We start from the raw sequence: 26,161 nt of genomic DNA on the forward strand, positions 1-26,161 counted from the left end.
CAAACATAAAGCTAAAAATTTTAATATGGTGAAGAATCAACAACAAGTGGGGCACAATTGTGAAGTTGAACAAATTTTTTTGCTTATTTTAAATTTTTTAAAAAAATAATAAACTGAAAAGTGGGGTGTGCAATATTATTCATCCCCTTTAAGTTAATACTTTGTAGCGCCACCTTTTGCTGCGATTACAGCTGCAGTCGCTTGGGGTATGTGTATCAGTTTTGCACATCGAGAGACTGAAATCCTTGCCCATTCTTCCTTTGCATATAGCTAGAGCTGAGTGAGGTTGGATGGAGAGCGTTTGTGAGCAGCAGTTTTCAGCTCTTTCCACAGATTCTCGATTGGGTTCAGGTCTGGACTGTGACTTGGCCATTCTAATGCCGGCGTCACACGGTACGATATATCGTACGATATGTCGTCGGGGTCACGTCGTTAGTGATGCACATCTGGCATCGTTCGAAATATCGTACCGTGTGACACCTCCGAACGACTGTTAACCAGCAAAAATACTCACCTTATCGTTGCTCGTTGACACGTCGTTCATTTTCAAAATGTCGTTCCTCCTTCTGTGCTCCGGTTGTTCGTCATTCCCGAGGCAGCACACACCGCTATGTGTGACACCCCGGGAACGACGAACACAGCTTACCTGCGTCCCGCCGGCAATGCGGAAGGAAGGAGGTGGGCGGGATGTTACGTCCCGCTCATCTCCGCTTCTATTGGCCGGCGGCTGTGTGACGTCGTTGTGACGCCGAACGTCCCTCCCCCTTCAGGAAGATTATATTCGTTGCCCACAGCGAGGTCGTCTGGCAGGTAAGTACGTGTGACGGGGGTAAACGAATTTGTGCGCCACGGGCAACAAATTGCCCGTGACGCACAAACGACGGGGGCGGGTGCGATCGCTTATGCGATCGCAGGATTTATCATCCCGTGTGACGCCGGCATAACACCTGGATACGTTTATTTGTGAACCATTCCTCTGTAGATATTGCTTTATGTTTTGGATCATTGTCTTGTTGGAAAACAAATCTCCGTTCCAGTCTCGGGTCTTTTGTGGATTCCAACAGGTTTTCTTCAAGAATGGTCCTGTATTTGGCTCCATCCATCTTCCCATCAATTTTAACCATCTTCCCTGTTGCTGCTAAGAAAAGCAGGCCCAAACCATTATGCTGCCACCACCATGTTTGACAGTGGGGATGGTGTGTTCAGGGTGATGAGCTTTGTTGCTATTACGCCAAACATATGGTTTGGCATAGTGCCCAAATAGTTTGATTTTGGTTTCATCTGACCAGAGCACCTTCTTCCACATGTTTGGTGTCTCCCAGGTGGCTTGTGGCAAAATTTAAATGCCACTTTTTATGGATATCTTTGAGAAATGGCTTTCTTCTTGCCATTCTTCCATAAAGGCCAGATTTGTGCAGTGTGCAACTGATTGTTGTCCTATGGACAGACTCTCCCACCTCAGCTGTAGATCTCTGCAGTTCATCCAGAGGGATCATGGGCCTCTTGGCTGCATCTCTGATCAGTCTTCTCCTTGTTTGAGATGACATTTTTGATGGACGGCCGGGTCTTGGTAGATTTGCAGTGGTATGATACTCCTTCCATTTCAATATGATCGCTTGCACAGTGCTTCTTGGGATGTTTAAAGTTTTGAAAATCTTTTTGTAACGAAATCCGGCTTTAAACGTCTCCACAACAGTATCACGGACCTGCCTATTGTGTTCCTTGGTCTTCATGATGCTATCTCCGCTTTATATAGAACACTGAGACTATCACAGAGCAGGTGCATTTATACGGAGACTTGATTACACACAGGGGATTATATTTATCATCATCAGTCATTTAGGACAACATTGGATCATTCAGAGATCCTCAATGAACTTCTGGAGTGAGTTTGCTGCACTGAAAGTAAAGGGGATGAATAATATTGCACGCCCCAATTTTCAGTTTTTTATTTTTTAAAAAAGATTAAAATAAGCAATAAATTTCGTTCAACTTCACAATTGTGTCCCACCTGTTGTTGATTCTTCACCAGAACATTAAAATTTTATCTTTATGTTTGAAGCCTGAAATGTGGGAAAAGGTTGAAAAATTCAAGGGGGCCGAATACTTTCGCAAGGCACTGTAAATGAGATCTCCTCTGAGACGTCTTTGCCCAACTTTTCCAACCTCTTCCATCCCTTCTGATAAATCAAGTTGCCTGCCTTTGAACCGATTTGAATTTCTGAAAATCCTTTTTAAAATGTGGAGCCGAAAACTGGACCCCATGTTCCGGATGTGGCCTTACAATGATTTATGGAGAGGTAACAATACGTTGGGAATCAACCTTTTGAGAAAAGGCAGAAATGTCCAAATTATGGTTTAAAAGCGGTTATTACTTCCGTGATTCCAATTGTTGTAAGGCCTCTTTCACACGTCCGTGTCTCCGGGACGTGTTTGGTCCGTTTCCTCATGTACCAGAGACACGGGCACACGTAGATCCATTAAAATCAATGGGTCTGCGCTCACGTGCGTATTCTGCCATGGACCGTGTGTACGTGTGGAGCATACGTGTGCCCTACACGTAGACATGTCCGTTTTCTCTCCGGCATCACGGGTGTCACACAGAACGCAAACGGGTCACATGGAACGCAAACGGACCACACGGATGTGATCCGTGTGACACGCACCGTAGAAAACACATGTGTCTGCGAGAAAAAAAAAAACTTTACTCACCTTCTCCTGCCCTCCTGTCTCTGCCGCTGCTGTCACTTGCTTCCGACCGCCGCTCATTGCATATTCACTTCACTGCGGCCGGAAGTAGCAGCAGCGGTGAGTCGGCAGGACCGGAGACCGAAGATCAGCACCACGGACAATGAAGCCAGGGACAGGTGAGTCCCGTTCTCCGTGTGTTATCACGGATAACACACGTGTGCCATAAACACGGCTCACGGAGGGCAAAACGCACCTTTGACACGTCTGTGAAAAACGTGGGTGGTTTTTCACGGTCGTGTGAAAGAGGCCTAAAATAAATAAAAATTGGCGTAGATCCTCTTTTATAATCTCAGCTTGAAATCAAACTATGAACTATGAAGGGCAGAATTAGTGAAACATTTACATTTACAGACTTGACACACCAAACATTTATTTTTTTTTAACTTACCCTTACATTCCATTTTTTGGGAAATATTAGATGTATCATGATTTCCTACCAAAAAAAATCAAAATGAACACTTTAAAATCATAGGATTTCTCTCCGGCGTTCCAACACTTGGGCTTCGCTCCTTTTAGAGGATTGTGAAAGTATTGTAAGGAATATTTTCCTTAGGAAGAAACGTATTTGTTCTGAGAGCTTCCTGTTATTCTAGGGAGGAAATATTCACACGGAGGCCGGGTCACTCAAGTGATTTCACACCTAATGTGTTAAATTTTTTAGAAAGTTCAAATTCTTTCCAATTCAAGCAACGCATTTTTGTTCATTTTTTAAAGGGGATCTTTCACCATGTTGGACTGGACACACAATGTAATCGTGTCTTTTTAAATTTTGCCTCTCCTTTGTCTAGAGATTAGCAATCAAAAATATTTGACACCTAAAGAGTTAATTATTTTATCCAAGTGTGCTTTATCACAGTTTTCACTGGGGGGGGGGGGCGTGTACTTCTTTCCCCTGTATGATGCTGACCAATCATAAGAAGGCATAGGAGAGAAGAACACGCCCCCACCATAGGTTAGAACAGTGTGTGAGATGTAATGATACAGGCCTGATCTCCTGGTCTAACCTCCTGCATGAGTCACTGTGGGGGGAGGGACAGCACAGCGGAGTTTAGTTGTGTCACATTACAGACCCTTCTATCAAGTCTCCTCTTCTCTTTGCACTGTCAGTTCTGCTTTACTGCTCCTCACTCCCCTTTTGCTGATATGTTTTGTATTCTCTTGCACCAGGATATTAATTTCACAATGGATTATCAAAAGTCCGGCACAATAAGGGAAGGGACAGGTGGTGCTAGGGGTAGAGATAGATTGTGCTAGAGGTAGGGATAGCTGGTGCTAGGGGTAGGGACAGATGGTGCTACAGGTAGAGATAGATGGTGCTAGGCGTAGGAATAGATGTAGCTAGGGGTAGGAATAGATGGTTCTAGGGATAGATGGTGATAGGGGTAGAGATAGATGGTGCTAGGGGTAGGGATAGATGGTGCTAGGGGTAGGGATAGATGGTGCTAGGGGTAGGGATAGATGGTGCTAGGGGTAGGGATAGATGGTGCTAGGGGTAGGGATAGATGGTTCTAGGGATAGATGGTGATAGGGGTAGAGATAGATGGTGCTAGGGGTAGGGATAGATGGTGCTATGGGTAGGGATAGATGGTGCTAGGGGTAGGGATAGATGGTGCTAGGGGTAGGGATAGATGGTGCTAGGGGTAGGGATAGATGGTGCTATGGGTAGGGATAGATGGTGCTAGGGGTAAGGATAGGTGGTGTTAGGGGTAGGGATAGATGGTGCTATGGGTAGGGATAGATGGTGCTATGGGTAGGGATAGATGGTGCTAGGGGTAGGGATAGATGGTGCTAGGGGTAGGGATAGATGGTGCTAGGGGTAGGGATAGATGGTGCTAGGGGTAGGGATAGATGGTGCTAGGGGTAGGGATAGATGGTGCTAGGGGTAGGGATAGATGGTGCTAGGGGTAGGGATAGATGGTGCTAGGGGTAGGGATAGATGGTGCTAGGGGTAGGGACAGATGGTGATAGGGGTAGGGATAGATGGTGATAGGGGTAGGGATAGATGGTGATAGGGGTAGGGATAGATGGTGATAGGGGTAGGGATAGATGGTGATAGGGGTAGGGATAGATGGTGATAGGGGTAGGGATAGATGGTGCTAGGGGTAGGGATAGATGGTGCTAGGGGTAGGGATAGATGGTGCTAGGGGTAGGGACAGATGGTGCTAGGGGTAGGGATAGATGGTGTTAGGGGTAGGGACAGATGGTGCTAGGGGTAGGGACAGATGGTGCTAGGAGTAGGGACAGATGGTGCTAGGGGTAGGGACAGATGGTGTTAGGGGTAGGGACAGATGGTGCTAGGGGTAGGGACAGATGGTGCTAGGGGTAGGGATAGATGGTGCTAGGGGTAGGGATAGATGGTGTTAGGGGTAGGGACAGATGGTGCTAGGGGTAGGGACAGATGGTGCTAGGAGTAGGGACAGATGGTGCTAGGGGTAGGGACAGATGGTGCTAGGGGTAGGGACAGATGGTGCTAGGGGTAGGGACAGATGGTGCTAGGGGTAGGGACAGATGGTGCTAGGGGTAGGGACAGATGGTGCTAGGGGTAGGGACAGATGGTGCTAGGGGTAGGGACAGATGGTGCTAGGGGTAGGGACAGATGGTGCTAGGGGTAGGGACAGATGGTGCTAGGGGTAGGGAGAGATGGTGCGAGGGGTAGGGAGAGATGGTGCGAGGGGTAGGGAGAGATGGTGCGAGGGGTAGAGATGGTGCTAGGGGTAGATGGCGCTAGTGGTAGGGATAGATGTGATAGGGATAGATGGTGCTAGGGGTAGGGATAGATGGTGCTAGGGATAGATGGTGCTAGGGGTAGGGATAGATGGTGCTAGGGATAGATGGTGCTAGGGGTAGGGATAGATGGTGCTAGGGGTAGGGATAGATGTGCTAGGGGTAGGGATAGATGGTGATAGGGGTAGGGATAGATGGTGATAGGGGTAGGGATAGATGGTGATAGGGGTAGGGATAGATGGTGATAGGGGTAGGGATAGATGGTGATAGGGGTAGGGATAGATGGTGCTAGGGGTAGGGATAGATGGTGCTAGGGATAGATGGTGCTAGGGGTAGGGATAGATGGTGCTAGGGATAGATGGTGCTAGGGGTAGGGATAGATGGTGCTAGGGGTAGGGATAGATGTGCTAGGGGTAGGGATAGATGGTGCTAGGGATAGATGTGCTAGGGGTAGGGATAGATGGTGCTAGGGATAGATGGTGCTAGGGGTAGGGATAGATGGTGCCGCTGGCTGCGTCCAGCTGAAACTCCATATATCACGATAGTTAATTGGTACATGATTTTGTTTCTCGATGGTAACCCATTTGCCAGCTGTGACTTGCCCATAACTAATCTTTGCCTTTAAAGAGCATAAAACCTAAATTCCAACACATTCTCACTTTACTTAGACTCAACAACCCAATATATGCTATGGTATGGTCACACGGCATCTTTTACCGGTGGTCGAAAATGTCTGTTTTTCAAGCTTCACAAAATGCTCTTTTTGTCTAAAGTTTGGTAAATCTGAAGCGTCTCTTTTTAAACTTATTTTGACTTTTCCTCCAGCTTTTCTTTTTTTTAGCATTTTTTGGGTGTCTTTTTACTGCCATTTCCTGAACATTTTAAGCAAAAATACTGACAAAATCCTCAAAAACATACCTAAGAGTCAGTATTCCAATAGACGTCTATTGTAAAGTATTATGCAACTTCTTAGCAGAAGACGCCAGGACAATGGACATGTTTTTTTAAAAAAAATATTTTCTGTCTTTGAAGGGTTTAAAAAGTTGTTGAAAAGCCTGAACAAAGGGATTTTTAATTCTATTGTGCACTGTTTATTGCCTAGGATACCAGCCACCTCTGTTGTAAAGTAATGGTGGGCAGTTTCCTAGGTAAGGAGTGTGCTCTTGCAAGCTCTTTTCTATAGAGCTTGTAAGTGCTGAGCTAAGGCTGGCTGGATCACTGGATCTCATCTGATGCTGAGGAGACGAGGATGCCTTAGCTTGCAGCATGGGCGAGGGCAGAGTTCAGGAAAGCAACACCCCCGGCAAACAGCAGGAAGATACAAGTCCATCTCAATAAATTAGAATATCATCAAAATAGTTAATTTATTTTAGTAATTCAATACAAAAAGGGAAACACATACACAAGTCCACTCCTTATGAATCTCCCCCAAATTTTTGAATGGCCTTTTCTTAACAATCCTATCAAGGATGTGGTTATTCCTGTTGCTTGTGCACCTTTTTCTACCACACTTTTTCCTTCCACTCAACTTTCCATTAATATGCTTGGATACAGTATTCTGTGAACAGCTAGCCTCTTTAGCAACCAAACTAAGGGACCATTTTAAACACTTAGAAAGCCTTTGCAGGTGTTTTGTGGTAATTATTCTAGTTTTCTGAGATAATGACTTTTAGGTTTTCATTGGCTGTAAGCCATTATCAACATTAACAGAAATAAACACTTGAAATAGATCCCTCTGTGTGTAATGACTCTACATAATATATAGAAATAGATCCCTCCGTGTGTAATGACTATATAATATATAGGAATAGATCCCTCTGTGTGTAATGACTCTATATAATATATAGGAATAGATCATTCTGTGTGTAATGACTCTATATAATACATAGGAATAGATCACTCTGTGTGTAACAACTCTATATAATATATAGGAATAGATCCTTCTGTGTGTAATGACTCTATATAATATATAGAAATAGATCCCTCTGTGTGTAACGACTCTAATATTTAGGAATAGATCCCTCTGTGTGTAATGACTCTATATAATATATAGGAATAGATCCCTCTATGTAATGACTCTATATAATATATAGGAATAGATCCCTCTGTGTGTAATGACTCTATATAATATATAGGAATAGATCCCTCTGTATGTAATGACTCTATATAATATATAGGAATAAAGCCCTCTGTATGTAATGACTCTATATAATATATAGGAATAGATCCCTCTGTGTGTAATGACTCTATATAATATATAGGAATAGATCCCTCTGTGTGTAATGACTCTATATAATATACAGAAATAGATCCTTCTGTGAGTAATGACTATATAATATATAGGAATAGATCCCTCTGTGTGTAATGACTCTATATAATATATAGGAACAGATCCCTCTGTGTGTAATGACTCTATATAATATATAGGAACAGATCCCTCTGTGTGTAATGACTCTATATAATATATGTATTTCACTTTTTGTATTGAATTACTGAAATAAATTAACTTTTTGATGATATTCTAATTTATCGAGATGCACTTGTAGGCTCATGAGAAAAACTCTTTCCTTTTGTAACAGTTAGTGACAGAGAAATCTTTGATTCCGGTGGTTCAACCCCCTTACATGCCAAGGTGAATAGCAACCGTAGCATCCAAGCAGTTTGACAAAAGGAGAGTGTTCCATTGAGAGATTACCGTGGAAGACGAGGTCTTAACAAAAGGGCATCCAATACCTATTTGCCATCGGTATCTACTTATTAAAATTAAAATGGTGATTGCCATTAGAGTAATAATTTCCAGCTCTTTACGAGAGAGAAACCAGAGATTGGAATTATGTCCTGAAGACACTACAGTTGGCTGAATGCCTAGATCCCGTGACAAGCATTCATATAAGGCAAAGTTTACAATAAACCTGGATTACCGTCTACTCCTTAGGATAGTAATTCATATAAGTATATACATATCATTAGACTCACCCGACGTGGGTGTGACTTCCCCCATCTCTGCTTCTCCTGTAACAGATAAGAGCAGGTTTAACACCACAGCAAGGTCCGAAGAAACGATAGAACAGATTTCTCTTGTCCAAATGCATAATGGTTTTAGAACTCCAGAAGTATAAAAAGCAACAAAAATCCCAAAACAAACATTCTTATAGAAATGTCAGATGAACACACCTTGGTATTCTGCAGAGTTCATCTGTAGGAGCAGAAGGGTGCGACTTATCAGGGAGTAGTCTATTTTATTGTTCAGAAGAGGAGGAAGAAGGAGGGGAAAGGAAAACAAAATAAAGGGAAAGTGCAATATCATGCTAAAAGGTTGGAAACTTTTTTTTGAGTTAGCTTTAACAAAACAAAAAAAAATAAAAAAAAAAATAAAAAAATTATATATATATATATATATATATATATATATATATATATATATATATATATATATATATATATATATATATATATATATATATATATATATTAAAGCGAGTTTCCCATACTTTAAGTGTGCATGGGCCTAGGAAGGGGAATTAAAAACAAAAATGGTGGTTAACGATGAGCTTTCACAAGTTTTAGCATTTTGGAATAGAAGCTGCGGAGGTGAATAAAGCTTTTTTATTTTTTAATTTATTATTTCCATTGCGGAGATATTAGTTTGTAAAGTTTAGGTTATAATTTAAGTTAAGTCCAAGGGGACGTTACCAAAGAATCTTTGATAGGGGAGTTTCCTTTTTTCCCCCTTGTATGATGATGACCAATCACAAGTGGGAAGCATCATACACAGGAAAAAAAAAAGAACAAGCCCTGATCTCTGCTACTGTGTGATTACAAACACCTCCAGTTTTGATCTCACAGCAGTCAGTGTGGGGAGAGATAAACCAAGTGTGATTACAAACACATATGCAGCTCTTCTCTCACAGGGGGAATTACCAAAAAATCTTTGATGCGGACGTTTCCTTTTTTTCCATGCATGAAGTTGACCAATCATAAGTGGGAGGCATCATACAGAGGAAATGTATGTTAAGTCCCTCCTCTCAGACCTGATCTCTGCAACTGTGTGATTACAAATACCTCCAGCTTCTATCTCACAGCAGTCAGTGTGAGGAGGGAAATAGAGCTAAACCAAGTGTGATTACAAACACATATGCAGCTTTCTTTCACACAGAGCGTTAACAAAGAATCTTTGATGCAGGAGTTCCTTTTTTCCCCTTGCATGACGTTGACCAATCATAAGCAGGAGGCATCATACAGAGGAAAAAAAGAACAAGCCCAAAGAAACTTGGAGCCGGATTTTTTCTGTGTAATAATAGGGAGCACTTCTCTCAGCTCTGATCTATGCTACTGTGCAGCTGCAAACACTTCAAGCTTCGATCTCATAGCAGTCAGTGTGAGCATAGGGGAAATAGAGCTAAACCAAGTGTGACTACAAACAAATATGCAGCTCTTCTCTCACAAGGGGCGTTACCAAAGAATCTTTGATGAGAGGGTTCTTTTGTTCCTTTGCATGACGCTAAGCGGGAGGCATCATACAGAGTGGAAAAAAAGAACAAATCCAAAGATAAAGTTGGAGCAGGCTCCTGCCTAATAATAGAAAGCCCTTCTCTCAGAACTGATCTCTGCTACTGTGTAATTACAAACACCTTCAGCTGCTATCTCACAGCAGTCAGTGTGGGGAGAAGGGAAATAGAGTTGAACCAAGTGCCATTACAAACACATATGAAGCTCTTCTCTCTCAGCCCTGCCAGCTCAGCTGTAATACACTCCCCCCACACTGACTGCCTGAGATAACAGCTGGAAGTGTTTGTAATGACTCTCAGTTCTGCTGTATCCCCACCTCCCACATTGAATGCCATGACTGAAGATGTGGAGGTGTATGTAATCATTACCATCTACAGTACACAGTAGCTGCAGAGATCAGAGCTGAGAGAAGAGTTGTCTAAAATTACGTCACTCACACAGGAAAAGGCATTCTCTAAGCTTATCTAGGGGTGTGTTATTTTCTCTCCTGCATGATGCATTTTGCTTATTATTGGTCAACATCAAGCAGGGGAAATGTACACATCTTATAGAAAAGTCCATATATATTTCTACCATACAAAAAACACAGAAACAAAAGAAAAGTCTAAATGGCAGGCTCACAGAATAACATTGGCACGAGTACAATGGATGTTTTATCGCATTGCACTTGGCGTATTTATACACAGATGTAAGTGAATCCTAAATCACAATGTACAGAAAAATATGGAAAAAACATTGTTGAGGGTTAAAATGGAAAACAATGTAGGGACTTGGATTTGAAGGGAAAGCAACAGCTGTCCTTTTTTTTGGAAAGGGGAGGGAATGGGCAGAGGCAAGGTAAAAACTAATATTTTCACAGTTGCGGTGATTTCTCCAGGGGTTGATAAGGTGACTGTGCCGGGCCCACCACCTTTCTCTCGTCCAACCACTAATATTCTGTGGTTGTTATTGACTTCAGTACTTAACTGATTGAATTGAAGGGAAATAGATTGTGCACCACATTTTTTTTTATAGGCACATTGCTTGAAAATAACAGGCGGAGGCGTATTTGCCTTTCAGGGCCCCTGCGTAACCAGATCAAGATCTCCGGAAGCCATCAGATGTCATACACCGCTGCAGCCTGTGATTGAATGCAGCCGTCAGATGAGTAGAAGAATGAATGTGTCACCGATGATGCGCTCTTCCAGTCACCTGTCGTTGGCTGCAGCGATGCTCTTCCTTCCATATGGACTAGACACCGATGCCACAGACATCACTACAAGCCAATACTAGGGCTGCAACTTATTCCTCTACCAGAATTATAATAAGCATGCACGGTCAGCCAGACATGCATGTTTATAGTGGATATGGATGAAATAACAGCTGGCCGAAGAAGCGTTCCTTTATGATATGCTAATGAGAGCAGGGACTAGTCATGAGTGTTAGTTCCTGCGCTTATTCCACCCTCTTAGCTTGTTAGCACGCTCACAGGGACGCACCAACATGCTAGCGTCATCAGCTGTGTCCGTTGTCACCGGGTTTAGGCTAAGTGCACATGATCAGAAGTCCCAACACTTCCAGTCTCGGCACTTGAACTCTATGAAGGCAGGACGCATACACCCGGCTTCATAGTGCGCATGACCGGAAGTGCGGGGCATTCTGATCATGCGCACTGCCCGGATTCTGAGGCAGTGACAACGGATACAGGTACGCACGTCACTAGGCAATGCGTACTTAAGCATGTTAGCACGTACCTGTAGGTGTGTTAACATGCTGAGAAGGCAGAATGAGTGACTAGTCCCTGGCCTCATTAGCATATAATAAAGGATCTTTAGAAATACTTTTTCTAAAGATCTCTTTATCTATTCTACTAGATACAGGGTCAGTTAGGCAGAGATTAGCAATATGCACCCAGAACTGCTCATGGTTCTGGTTGCATATTGGACCTGACAGGTTCCCTTTAATTTCTGAATGATGTGTCAGGCACAATGTACACAGCAACAAGCCACAAATCCACTGGCTGACGGCCATAAAACTGCTTATCCTGTGTACTCTGCTACTTTCATAGGCGGCTCCCAGTAGATGAAAAATAAATACATACAACCCGATAATGTAATAAATTATGATACAATATTCTGATATGCTTCATGGGATGGTCTACAGCTACAGATTCAGAAACACTGCACTCCTCTGCTTCCCAATTTCATGTTTTCCAGGAGGGGGAACGGTGCACTCCTAAAGATTGACAGTTCGCACCAGCAGCATGGCCGATCTATGCACTTTCTAATGCTGCCGCAGGATCAGAAAAGCACAGAAGATACTAAAGCTGGACAGATTGTACTTTCAAGAGATTCAGCCAGCTTTAAATCAGTGCATACAAGCGCTTGTAAGCATTATTGCCATGCTGGGGCGAGAGAACGCACGACGTGCGGCGCAACATACATGGGGGAAATCAGGAAAGATGTAAAGGAAGGTCCTATAGATAGGGAGAGGGGTCACCACTCCCCACTCACCTGTGACTGATGCCTGAGCTCCCTAACATCCCTAGACGGATTCTTCCCCTGTGCGTTGTCACGTGCCTAGGCCCTCGCTGACTCTGAACTTACCCTGACTAGTGAGAAGGTTAGCGAGACACTAGTCCCACTACTATAATAAACAACACAAGGACGGTAAGACAAACTGGGTGGAGAAAGACAAAGCAAATCACACTCCTATTTTTTTCAACAGGAACTTCACAGCTGCAACTGAAATGACACCTCAGTTACTCCAGAGAGACTCCTTCAAAGTGGTCAGTATAGAGTTTCTATCACCAGCATGGAGTAAAGCCAGGCATGGGTAAATATAGCGGAAGGGCGTGATGATAAAAAGCTACAGCTGTGATTAAGACTATGAGTGATCGAAGCCAGAAAAAGGAAAGAGCTCTTAATCCTTTGAGCATCAAATGAAAGTAAATGTGCTCCAACACAAGAAGTAACCTGAGGAAGCGACACACTCGTGACAATTAGTTCAGCATGAATCAGATGGTCGCGTTATTGCAGCCAAATATTTTTCATTCTGAGACATTGCAGGATTTAAGAGGAAAGTGGCCACGGACTATACATCTTGGATGAATAGCCCTAGGCAGGTCCTCAGAAGTTTCTCCTGACTAGCTCCCCTAGACTATACGTCTCTCCCTATTTCTGTGGTTCGAGCAGCAAGGACTTACTGTCAGACACCATTTAAAATATATTTATAAATTTAATTTAATTAATGAATTTTAAAGGTTTGTTCCCATCTTTCCTTTTCAGGAGCCAACTTTCTGGTTGCTTGGGAAATGGGTACTCGTTCTTGAGTGCCCCTTCCTACACCACTGCAACCCTTGACTGAACTTTGCGCACTCTCACTGATGCTATATGGGGCCACCTTGCCTCTGCAGCAAGGAAAAAGTGATTGGCGCTGAGGAGAGGTGGAATTGAAAGCTAACAATGCGCTCCAGCAAAAGCAACCGGCCTCAAAGCAGCACTTACAAGCTCACGAAGAAAAAGCTTGTAAGCACTCTGTATGTTTGGACACAGCTGCTAGACTGGAGTAATGGGGAACAATCAATTAAATGTATAGGAAAATAATTAAAATGCGTTTCTCAACACCCTAACCGGATGAAATTGCAAACTGCTTGGAAAAACAAGCACTTCTTTAATTTATTGGTGATTAAAAATGCTCTAAGAATTGGGGTTAATTATAATATTTGCTGCTCAGGGCCAAGGTTACCAGCCACCTCTAAGGCGGGCTTTGCACGTTGCGACATTGCAAGCCAATGCTGCGATGTCGCACGCGATAGTCCCCGCCCCCGTCGCAGGTACGATATCTTGTGATAGCTGGCGTAGCGAACATTATCGCTACGCCAGCTTCACATGCACTCACCTGCCCTGCGACGTCGCTCTGGCCGGCGACCCGCCTCCTTCCTAAGGGGGCGGGTCGTGCGGCGTCATAGCGACATCACACGGCAGGCGGCCAATAGAAGCGGAGATGAGCGGGACATAAACATCCCACCCACCTCCTTCTTTCCGTAGAGCCGCCGGCGGCAGGTAAGGTGAAGTTCCTCGCTCCTGCGGCGTAACACACAGCAATGTGTGCTGCCGCAGGAACGAGGAACTACATTGTACCTGTTCGGCAGCGTAATTTTGGAAAAGTCGGACCCTGCAGCGATGATACGATAACGACGCTTTTGCGCTCGTTCATCGTATCATATAGAATTTACACACAACAATGTCAAAAGTGACACCGGATGTGCGTCACTTTCGATTTGACCCCACCGACATCGCATGTGCGATGTTGCAACGTGCAAAGCCGCCCTAAGAGTAGCTGGTCTTCTAAGAAAGGAGTGCAGTACCTACAAGCTCTTTGCCATAGAGCTTGTAAGTGCTTCTCTGAATTGGGCAAGTTTCTGGATCTGACAATCTTCAGTCACAGTGCGCTCCTCCAATGCTGGAGAAGCAAAACTGACTGCTTGCAGCATTTGGGTCAGCGGTTAACCATGCTACTGGTCGAAACTGTCAATCAAGAATGCATCTCCGCAAAGAATCCAAGAGGAAGGGGTGTGGTATGCTTCTGAATAAACAGTTAAAGGGGTTGTCCAGTACTTTTAAATTGATGGCCTAGCATTAGAACAGGTTATCTATGTCTGATCAGCTGAGGTTTGACACCCGGCACCCCCACTGATTGGCTGCTCTCGGTGTTGGCGGCGGCATCAGGCAGTCGGAATCTGTTCTGGAGCTGCTCCATCTTCTTGATAGCGGTCGCGGCCAGGTACTGCACATCCGCCTCCTATTTATTTGAATAGGAGATGGATGTGCCGTACTCACCCCTGGCCACTATCAACTGATGGGGCAGCTCCAGAACTGGGCATTTCCAGCTGCCTGCTGCTACTGACAACAGTTGATCAGCGGAGGTGCTGGGCGTCGGACCCCAGCCGATCAGACATTGATGACCTATTCTAAGAATATGCCATCAATGTAAGGGTATGTGCCCACGATCGGGACTCAATGCATTCTGGACGCAGCGGTTCCTGACCTGCGGGGCCGCGCGTCTCCTCCAGAGACCGCAGCTGCCCGTACCCACGATCAGGCTTCAGTGCGCTGGGGTCTCCTGCTTGTGTTCTCCCTACGGAAGACGCATGCGAATCCGCAGCAAACAATTGACATGCTGCGGTCTGGAAAGACGCTCCGCGGGTCAGTGTTTGCTGTGGAAAAAACAAGCACAGTGGGCACGGGATTTCTAGAAATCCATCCACTGTGCTTGTACTGTACAATGCAGCATTTTGGATACAGCAAAAACACCCTGTATCCAAAACACTGCAAACACTGATTGTGGTCACGCAGCCTAAAAGTAGTGGGCAACCTCTTTAAAAGGTAAAAATAATAATAATAATGCTTTTTAATGGAAAACAGAAAAAAATAACACATTTAAAATTTCCTCACAGTAACAAAAAAAATAAAATAAAATGACCATGTTATTTTTCCCACAATGTTACTGTAGTAAAAAAAATAACTGCAGAATTGTTGTTGTTTTGTTCATCTCACCTCTAAAAAAAACGGAGTGAAAAGTGATCAAAAAGTAATATGTGCCCAAAATGCCGCCAATGAAAACTATAAAAAATAAGTCCTCATGAAGATACATTAATAGAAATAAGAATGTTATGGATCTCTGGAAATACGGTACATTGTTTGAGAAAAAATTTAAAAAAAATGCAAAAATATATAAATTGTATCACTGCCATTGTAGAATAATGTAGGAATTATTCAGATGTTTTCTCTCATTTTTTAAAAAAGGCACCGATTTTCATCAATGCGCTTGATCGGATTTTGATCAGTGTGTCAGGGAAGCAGTTTTCTCGTAAAAAAAACCCAAAACAGGTGATGGAGGTTCCCGTGCTTCCCCGAGCACTCTCTAGGATGACACATACACACGCCATCACGCTGCTGTCCGAGCTTTCTATGGATCCATGAACTTGAATGATTCATTTGGATTCATGACTCAGCAAAAAAAAAAAAAGGACGTTTGCTTTGTTTTTGTTTTTTGCTGACACTAAAGGCCGCTTTACACGCTGTGACATCGCTCAAGCGATCTCGTTGGGGTCACGGATTTTGTGACGCACATCCGGCCTCTTTAGCGATGTCGTTGCGTGTGACACCTATGAGCAATTTTGAATCGTCGCAAAAACGGTCAAAATCGCTCATCGGTGACCCCTATTCTCGAATATCGCTGCTGCTCGGTGTACGACGTAGTTCATCGTTGCTGCGGCAGCACACGTCGCTGTGTGTGACACCGCAGGAACATCACCTTACCGGCGGCCACTCGCAATGAGGAAGGAAGGAGGTGGGCGGGATGTTAGTCCCGCTCATCTCCGCCCCTCCGCTTCTATTGGGCGGCGGTTCAGTGACGCTGCTGTGACGCTGAACGAACCGCCCCCTAGAAAGGAAGCGGTTCACCGGTCTCAGCGACGTTGCTAGACAGTAAGGCTAAGTAGTGTGACGGGTCTGCGCGATGTTGTGCGCCACGGGCAGCAATTTGCCCGTGTCGCACAACAGATGGGGGCGGGTACCCACGCTAGCGATATCGTTCACGATATCGCAGCGTGTAAAGCGGCCTTAAGGCTATGTGCGCACGTTGCGTTTTTTCATGTGTTTCCGCAACGTTTTCAACTGCAGCTTTTTAATGCCAAAATGCATGCTTTTTGATTTTCAAGCCAAGTCTATTGTGAAATTGTGATTTCTTATGCGCACAATGCAGTTAAAAACGCAGCGTTTTAGTTGCAGAAAATTTGGTAAAAACTCAGAAGCAGCATGTCAATTGTTTTTGCCATTTTGGCCGCGTTTTGCTAATATTAGAGTCAATGATAAGTTGCAAAACACAATCTACTTCAAAATTCTAGCGCTTAAAGCTGGTGTCACACATAACGACGACGACAACGACGTCGCTGCTACGTCACCATTTTCTGTGACGTTGCAGCGACGTCCCGTCGCTGTCGCTGTGTGTGACATCCAGCAACGACCTGGCCCCTGCTGTGAGGTCGCCGGTCGTTGCTGAATGTCCAGCTTCATTTTTTGGTCGTCACTCTCCCGCTGTGACACACACATCGCTGTGTGTGACAGCGAGAGAGCGACGAAATGAAGCGATCAGGAGCCGGCACTGGCAGCTGCGGTAAGCTGTAACCAGCGTAAACATCGGGTAACCAAGGGAAGTCCTTTCCCTGGTTACCCGATGTTTACGCTGGTTACCAGCCTCCGCTCTTGCTGCCAGTGCCGGCTCCTGCACTGTGACATGTGGCTGCAGTATGCATCGGGTAATTAACCCGATGTATACTGTAGCAAGGAGAGCAAGGAGCCAGCGCTAAGCAGTGCGCGCGGCTCCCTGCTCTCTGCACTGTGACATGTAGCTGCAGCACACATCGGGTTAATTAACCCGATGTGTGCTGCAGGAGAGCAAGGAGCCAGCGCTAAGCGCGGCTCCCTGCTCTCTGAACTGTGACATGTAGCTGCAGCACACATCGGGTTAATTAACCCGATGTGTGCTGCAGGAGAGCAAGGAGCCAGCGCTAAGCGCGGCTCCCTGCTCTCTGAACTGTGACATGTAGCTGCAGCACACATCGGGTTAATTAACCCGATGTGTGCTGCAGGAGAGCAAGGAGCCAGCGCTAAGCGCGGCTCCCTGCTCTCTGAACTGTGACATGTAGCTGCAGCACACATCGGGTTAATTAACCCGATGTGTGCTGCAGGAGAGCAAGGAGCCAGCGCTAAGCGCGGCTCCCTGCTCTCTGAACATGTAGCACAGCGACATTATGATCGCTGCTTCTGCTGTGTTTGACAGCTAAGCAGCGATCATAACAGCGACTTACAAGGTCGCTGTTACGTCACCGAAAATGGTGACGTAACAGCGACGTCGTTGTCGCTGTCGTTTAGTGTGACACCAGCTTAAGGCTATGTGCGCACTTTGCATCGAGGTAGTTGCAGTTCAAAAAGCATCCTCTGGCAAAAAGGACATTGCTTTTGGCTTTAAAAATGCATGTAAAACGCAAAGAAAGTAGCCTATGCGCACCTTGCGGTTTTCATGAGTTTTTAGTGCTTTTCCAGTGCTTTTAGAAACGCTGCAGTTTTGTATTAAATTGAATGGATGGGAAACACTGCCAAAATGGCAAAAACAATTGACATGTTGCTTCTTTAACCCCTTCACGACCTTGGACGGATCTATCCGTCATGGAGCGTGTGAGGTTAAGCCCCGCCCCCTGCCGCCGGCAGGTTGCGGCTATCAGCACACATATCAGCTGTTTTTAAGAGCTGACATGTGTGCCTGCATGTTCCAAGTGGAATCGCATTCCACCCGGAACTTTTAACCCCTGACATCTCACTGCCAACGTCTGGCAGTGAGATGTATATGCGCGCGGCCATGATTTTTACTTACCGCCGCCCCCACCGGAATTCACGTGCGCGATCACGTGACTTTCGGTGGTTGCCATGGTAGCACAGGGTCATGTGATGACGCCTGTAGCTATCATGACTCACTTCCTCTCAATGCCGGAATACAACCGGCATTGAAAGTAAAGCACCGTATTTGCAGTTCTCAGCTGTGTAGCTGAGATCTGCAGATAGATAAGAGCGATCAGATTGCTGATCGCTATAGGCCCCTATGGGGACTAGTAAAATAAAAAAAAAAAAGTAAAAGAAAAAGTTTAAAAAAAAACAAAAAAAAAACCCTAAAAGTTCAAATCACCCCCCTTTCGCCCCATTGAAAATTAAAGGGTTAAAAAAACAATAAATATACACATATTTGGTATCGCCGCGTTCAGAAATGCCCGATCTATCAAAATATAAAATAAATTAATCTGATCAGTAAACGGCGTAGCGGCAAAAAAATTCCAAACGCCAAAATTACGTTTTTTGGTCGCCGCAAATTTTGCGCAAAATTCAATAACAATAACAATAGCATCTGCGCAAAAATGGTACCATTAGAAACGTCAGCTCAAGACGCAAAAGATAAGCCGTCACTGAGCCATAGATCCCAAAAAATGAGAATTTTACGGGTTTTGGAAAATGGCGCAAAACGTGCGCCACTTTTTTTGGACAGGCTTGTGAATTTTTTTTAACCCCTTAAATACAAGTAAACCTATACATGTTTGGTGTCTACAAACTCGCACTGACCTGAGGCATCCCACTGACACATCAGTTTTACCATATAGTGAACAAGGTGAATATAATATCCCAAAAACTATTGTACGATCACACTTTTTTTGCAATTTTTCCGCACTTGGAATTTTTTTTGCCGTTTTCCAGTACACTATATGGTAAAACTTATGGTTTCATTTAAAAGTACAACTCGTCCCGCAAAAAACAAGCCCTCATATGGCAAGATTGACGGAAAAATAAAAAAGTTACACCTCTCGGAAGACGGGGGTCAAAAAACAAAAACGGAAAGTGCCCGGGGGCTGAAGAGGTTAAAGGCTGAGTTTTTGCCCAAATTTATGCAAATTAAATGCAGCGTTTTGAACAGCAAAGTGCGCACAAGAAAGCTCAATGTCCCATTGACTTTGCTTGAAAAGCATAACGCAAGCATTTTGGAATGAAAATGCAGTTGAAAAAGCAGGTAAAAAAGCAAAGTGCGCACAAAGGCTTACACACAGAGTCTGACAATTAAATTTATGAAAATCAATAAATGTAATTTTATGCATAAATATTAGCACACAGTTATCATTTTAATAAAATAAGCCATTTATGTATGATTTTAATCTTGATATTCATCATTTTTTTCCTTTTTTTATAGTGTTTGTATGTTTAAACTTTATTTAGCATTGTATTTATAGTCAAAACGTATCTGATTTTAAGCAGTGAAAAAGCAGGTAAAACGCGCTAAAAACGCAAGCGTATTTATAGCGTTTTTGTCGTCAAAACAAAATTTGTCAAAGACAATTTCGGCCAGAGGATGCGTTTAGAACTGCAACTACCTCAACGCAAAGTGCGCACACAGCCTTAAAATAGAAAACACTCATGTATGACCAGCCTCATAGACCGTAATGGATGTGTTCTACCTGTGAAAAATGATAATGAAACACTTACAGGCCTAAAACACACTTCCGCAAAAAAAAGTACGTGTCTCACGGTCCGTTTTTCGGGTCCGTGTTCCGTTTTTAGGGGCGTTTCTCCGGTACGTATGGCATCCGTGTGATGGCGTATGCGAGCCGTGTGTGCGTGTGGAATGTCCGTATTGACATAAAATACGTACGTGTGCTGTCCGTTTTTAAAGGCCCGCATTCTTACCCAATTAATGTTGTTAATCATTCATCATGAGATCCTGGTGTTGTTGTTTGCCATCAATTGACCTGATAGATTGGAAACAAGTGTTTCAGATTTTGTGATACGTGCTGAACACGGACATACTTCGTGTGCGGTATGTGCAGGCACGGACCCATAGACTAAAGCGGGTCCGTGCCTGCGTGCTGCCGGCCAAAAACGGACATGTCGTCCATGTAGAAAAGCGCACACACGTACTTACCACACGGACACACGTTCCGTGTGATTTTACGTGCGTGTGCCATCTATCATTGAATAACATGTGTCTCCGTGTCTCCGGTACGTGCAAATACATACCGCACACGTACAAATTACACAGATGTGTGTTGCGGGTCACAGGAAAAGTCTGAAACAACGTCATTTTGTAAATTGTAACAGCTTTTTCTTTTTGCCTAAATGTATCATGTTTATTTTTATATTCTTATATAAACAGAAAACATAAGAAAGGAAATACACATATATAATTATCAGGCTTTAAATGTTTAACAAATGTGGGCTGTCACAGCGCGCTCTAGAACACTCTGCAGATGAGCCAATCAGCGAGACCAAATACTGCGGATCGCTTCCATGAAGGAAGATCATTAAGGCTGCTTTCACACATCCGGTTTGAGCAGTGCGGCTCAATCCGGCTGTGAAACCTATGCAACGGATACAGCGAAAACACCGCATCCTTTACATAAGTTTTTACATGCGGCCCGTCCGTTTTTTTCGGGTTGTGGCACGCTACTGAGCATGCGCAGTGGAAGAAACCGCAATTGGCGGCAAAAAAAACGGTTGCGGTTTTTCTGCAGAGCGCCGTATTGTGCCGCAGAGCAAAAACCGGATGTGTGAAAGTAGCCTTACATGCCAGCCGATCACTTGCAAGCCGACTTATCGCTTCCATGTAGGACAATTGCTTGCGTGGCGGACGATCGCTTCCAAGTGGGGCAAACGGGTCCATGCTATACGAACATTTCTGTACTGGATGAACACTTCTGCGCCGGACGATCGTTTATGTGCTGGCTAAGCACATACATGCTGGCTGATCGCTGATGGTTAAGGCTAGTTTCACACTTGAGGTTTTTTCCTTCAGTCGCAATCCGCCATTTTGGAAAACAGCTGAATACGTTAACAGATTCCGCTGCTTCCCATAGACTTGTATGGACGACGCATTGTGACTGATGGTCCTGTGTTGCATCCGCCGGGCGGAAAGAATGCAGCATGTAGTGTTTTTCTGCGCTTCCCTGAGCGTCAAAAAAACACAATGTGCTGGATTCCGTCAGTGTCCGTCATTTTTATAATGGAAGCCTATGGTGGCGGAATCTGTCAGAATCCATCATTTGACAGACTCCAGTGACGGATCCGTTTTTACACAACTGCACATGCTCAGTTGAGTAAATTGCTGAAAAAAAAAGCTACAACGGATTCCGTTGTTTTGCAGGATCCGTCGCATCAGTTGTGCCACTATATGCAACGCATCCGTTACATCCATCACACAACGCAAGTGTGAAACTAGCCTTACTGGCCAATTGCTTACATGCTGGCCAATCACTGGTGGCTTACTGGTTGATCGCTTACATGCTGGCGGATAGCTGATGGCTTACTGGCCTATTGCTTATGTGGTGCCCTGGACAAGCCAGGTCGTCACAGGTACTACACCAACACACCCCACACCCCGGTTAGGCACACCGAAGCCAAACACAAAATCCTTGTTGGAGGATAGGAGTCGCCGTAAAACTGGTCAAATCCGTTAGCGAAGGGAACCTCCGGGGTTTCCCAGCAGTCAAGACCCGATTGAAGGCGACAGCTCACACCGTAAAGGGAAACACAGTCACCGCCAAGGCTACAGTTCCCAGGGCCGGAGCCTGCGGGCAAAAGGGGCTCCTTCAGCACCCATCCAAGCTGGGGAGCGGGTTACCGGTGGGAACCCATTGGAACCGTACACACTACACAGGTGCAGGGAAAGGCAGTCACCATCAACCTGCCGGGAGGAGAAACACCGCAGCCGCCTGTGGGACCCGTCCATCCAGCCGAGTGTTTTACCGGAGACTTTGCATTCATCATTGGCTGAGTGAGTACCACCGTGCCGTGCGGCACAGCACTGCCCCCGTGACCCTGCACCTCACCAGGCCCCGTAACCCGCCCGCCAACCATCCCTACCCCTCACCGGGCCCCGGGACAACCAACCCCTTACCCACTGAGGAGAGAAATAACATCCAAGCTGCTCCCTGTCATCACTCCCGGGATCCCCGTCCAGAGCAGCGGTGGTGTCCCAACCTCACCACAACCGTGGGTGGCGTCACGGACAATATCCCCCAAACCACCCCCTTTCACTCACGGGCGAGGAGCGCCGCTCAAGTCCCCGGGATCCGGCCCACCGCTCGAGCCACCACCGAGCAGCAGCCGTAGCCGGACCCGAGCAGTGGGTGAGCGCAGCGCCCTCCCCGCCCGCGACACTTACATGCTGGCTGATCGCTGGTGGTTTACTGGTCGATCACTTACATGCCGACCGATTGCTGGTGGTTTACTGGCCGATGGCTGGTGGTTTACTGGCCGATGGCTGGTGGTTTACTCGCCGATGGCTGGTGGTTTACTGGCCGATGGCTGGTGGTTTACTGGCCGATGGCTGGTGGTTTACTCGCCGATGGCTGATGGTTTACTCGCCGATGGCTGATGGTTTACTGGCTGATGGTTTAGTGGCCGATCGATTACATGCCGACCAATCACTGGTGGTTTTCTGGCTGATCGCTTACATGCTGGCCGATCGCTGGTGGTTTACTGGCCGATGGCTGGTGGTTTAGTGGCCGATGAACATCCTATGCCTGGAATTTTGGTTACTACGATCACAGTGCGCTATTGGCTGCACATCACCTGTGTGCACAATATGAGGGGTGACGATAACGATGATTTTTTTTAAAGGGATTTTACACTTTTAAAAAAAACTGGTCCCCAAACATATCACTGCTGCAGCCAATCACTGACTCCTGACACAGATAACACAAGATGAGGGATTAGCTGCAGCGGTGATGTGCGCTGTAGTTATGATGTCACCTCTGCAGCCAAAACAGATGGGAGCTAGGGCGGAGGAGGCACTGGACCTGGAGGGGGAGTTTATCAGTTTTTTTAAGTATAAAAAAGCCAGTCTAAAAATAATCGCACCCCACAAGCATCTGTTTAGCGCATTGGCTCCTCCACAAGGGCCCTGTAGAGTATACTCCGGTGTGTACAGAGCCCAGGCTGCGATACATAGAGGTTCTGTGCAGCGGGCTGCGATACATACAGGCTCTGTGCAGCGGGCTGCGATACATACAGGCTCTGTGCAGCGGGCTGCGATACATACAGGCTCTGTGCAGCGGGCTGCGATACATACAGGCTCTGTGCAGCGGGCTGCGATACATACAGGCTCTGTGCAGCGGGCTGCGATACATACAGGCTCTGTGCAGCGGGCTGCGATACATACAGGCTCTGTGCAGCGGGCTGCGATACATACAGGCTCTGTGCAGCGGGCTGCGATACATACAGGCTCTGTGCAGCGGGCTGCGATACATACAGGCTCTGTGCAGCGGGCTGCGATACATACAGGCTCTGTGCAGCGGGCTGCGATACATACAGGCTCTGTGCAGCGGGCTGCGATACATACAGGCTCTGTGCAGCGGGCTGCGATAAATACAGGCTCTGTGCAGCGGGCTGCGATACATACAGGCTCTGTGCAGCGGGCTGCGATACATACAGGCTCTGTGCAGCGGGCTGCGATACATACAGGCTCTGTGCAGCGGGCTGCGATACATACAGGCTCTGTGCAGCGGGCTGCGATACATACAGGCTCTGTGCAGCGGGCTGCGATACATACAGGCTCTGTGCAGCGGGCTGCGATACATACAGGCTCTGTGCAGCGGGCTGCGATACATACAGGCTCTGTGCAGCGGGCTGCGATACATACAGGCTCTGTGCAGCGGGCTGCGATACATACAGGCTCTGTGCAGCGGGCTGCGATACATACAGGCTCTGTGCAGCGGGCTGCGATACATACAGGCTCTGTGCAGCGGGCTGCGATAAATACAGGCTCTGTGCAGCGGGCTGCGATACATACAGGCTCTGTGCAGCGGGCTGCGATACATACAGGCTCTGTGCAGCGGGCTGCGATACATACAGGCTCTGTGCAGCGGGCTGCGATACATACAGGCTCTGTGCAGCGGGCTGCGATACATACAGGCTCTGTGCAGCGGGCTGCGATACATACAGGCTCTGTGCAGCGGGCTGCGATACATACAGGCTCTGTGCAGCGGGCTGCGATACATACAGGCTCTGTGCAGCGGGCTGCGATACATACAGGCTCTGTGCAGCGGGCTGCGATACATACAGGCTCTGTGCAGCGGGCTGCGATACATACAGGCTCTGTGCAGCGGGCTGCGATACATACAGGCTCTGTGCAGCGGGCTGCGATACATACAGGCTCTGTGCAGCGGGCTGCGATACATACAGGCTCTGTGCAGCGGGCTGCGATACATACAGGCTCTGTGCAGCGAGCTGCGATACATACAGGCTCTGTGCAGCGGCTGCGATACATACAGGCTCTGTGCAGCGGGCTGCGATACATACAGGCTCTGTGCAGCGGGCTGCGATACATACAGGCTCTGTGCAGCGGGCTGCGATACATACAGGCTCTGTGCAGCGGGCTGCGATACATACAGGCTCTGTGCAGCGGGCTGCGATACATACAGGCTCTGTGCAGCGGGCTGCGATACATACAGGCTCTGTGCAGCGGGCTGCGATACATACAGGCTCTGTGCAGCGGGCTGCGATACATACAGGCTCTGTGCAGCGGGCTGCGATACATACAGGCTCTGTGCAGCGGGCTGCGATACATACAGGCTCTGTGCAGCGGGCTGCGATACATACAGGCTCTGTGCAGCAGAACAGGCATCAATACTATCAGGAAAGTTTCCCCCGACCTTCAGAGCTGCACTGCATCACCGCCTGCACCGACCACTCCCCTGCAGAAACTTTATCGCGACACACAGTGCGCTGTCCCGATTCACGACACCTACATGCATCACCTGCGATATGAGAGATCTGCGCGCTATCCCCGCTCCCTGCAGCCGCATCTCCCCCCGTCCCCGCCATTACACCCGGACCTCACCTTGTAAACAGTGCGCGTCCTGCCCGGGATCAGCCCGTCCTGGAGCCAGTGCTGAGGAGAGCACGACAGCTGCAGGCCCGGCCCCTCCACTGCAGCACGGGAGGCGGGGGGCGGACGGGGAACTGGAAACGGTTCAAGTTCTGTAGAGACAGAGCTGAATGCAGAGAGGAGACGAGTGTGAGGGGGAAATCACAGCCCCCCACCACAGAGCACAGTGTGAGGGGGACACCAGAAATCACAGCCCCCCACCACAGAGCCCAGTGTGAGGGGGAAATCACAGCCCCCACCACAGAACACAGTGTGAGGGGGACACCAGAAATCACAGCCCCCCACCACAGAGCACAGTGTGAGGGGGACACCAGAAATCACTGCACCCCACCACAGAGCACAGTGTGAGGGGGACACCAGACATCACAGCCCCCACCACAGAGCACAGTGTGAGGGGGACACCAGAAATCACAGCCCCCCACCACAGAGCACAGTGTGAGGGGGACACCAGAAATCACTGCACCCCACCACAGAGCACAGTGTGAGGGGGACACCAGACATCACAGCCCCCACCACAGAGCACAGTGTGAGGGGGACACCAGAAATCACAGCCCCCCACCACAGAGCACAGTTTGAGGGGGACACCAGAAATCACTGCACCCCACCACAGAGCACAGTGTGAGGGGGAAATCACAGCCCCCACCATAGAGCACAGTGTGAGGGGGACACCAGAAATCACAGCCCCCCCACCACAAAGCACAGTGTGAGGGGG

At 46.7% G+C, this 26,161-nt stretch overlaps 1 protein-coding gene across 9 annotated transcripts in view; it reads right to left on the reverse strand.

The window, feature by feature from the left end:
- LOC142255030 (transmembrane protein 272-like) overlaps window positions 1–25,503 on the reverse strand; it is a 42,258-nt gene extending 16,755 nt beyond the window's left edge. Inside the window, exons 1-4 of one of the 9 annotated variants that reach the window (XM_075326458.1) lie at window positions 25,402–25,490; window positions 20,250–20,311; window positions 8,452–8,487; window positions 3,140–3,184 (exon numbers count right to left, since the gene is read on the reverse strand). In XM_075326458.1, coding sequence (XP_075182573.1) covers window positions 3,140–3,184; window positions 8,452–8,476 — 70 coding nt within the window. In that variant the 5' untranslated portion in view covers window positions 8,477–8,487; window positions 20,250–20,311; window positions 25,402–25,490. The other 8 variants (XM_075326464.1, XM_075326463.1, XM_075326455.1 and 5 more) reach the window with 8 other exon arrangements.
- Window positions 25,504–26,161: the final 658 nt, after the last annotated feature.

The sequence above is a fragment of the Anomaloglossus baeobatrachus genome, chromosome 10, assembly GCF_048569485.1.
Source record: "Anomaloglossus baeobatrachus isolate aAnoBae1 chromosome 10, aAnoBae1.hap1, whole genome shotgun sequence".
In the NCBI taxonomy this organism is placed as follows: domain Eukaryota; kingdom Metazoa; phylum Chordata; class Amphibia; order Anura; family Aromobatidae; genus Anomaloglossus; species Anomaloglossus baeobatrachus.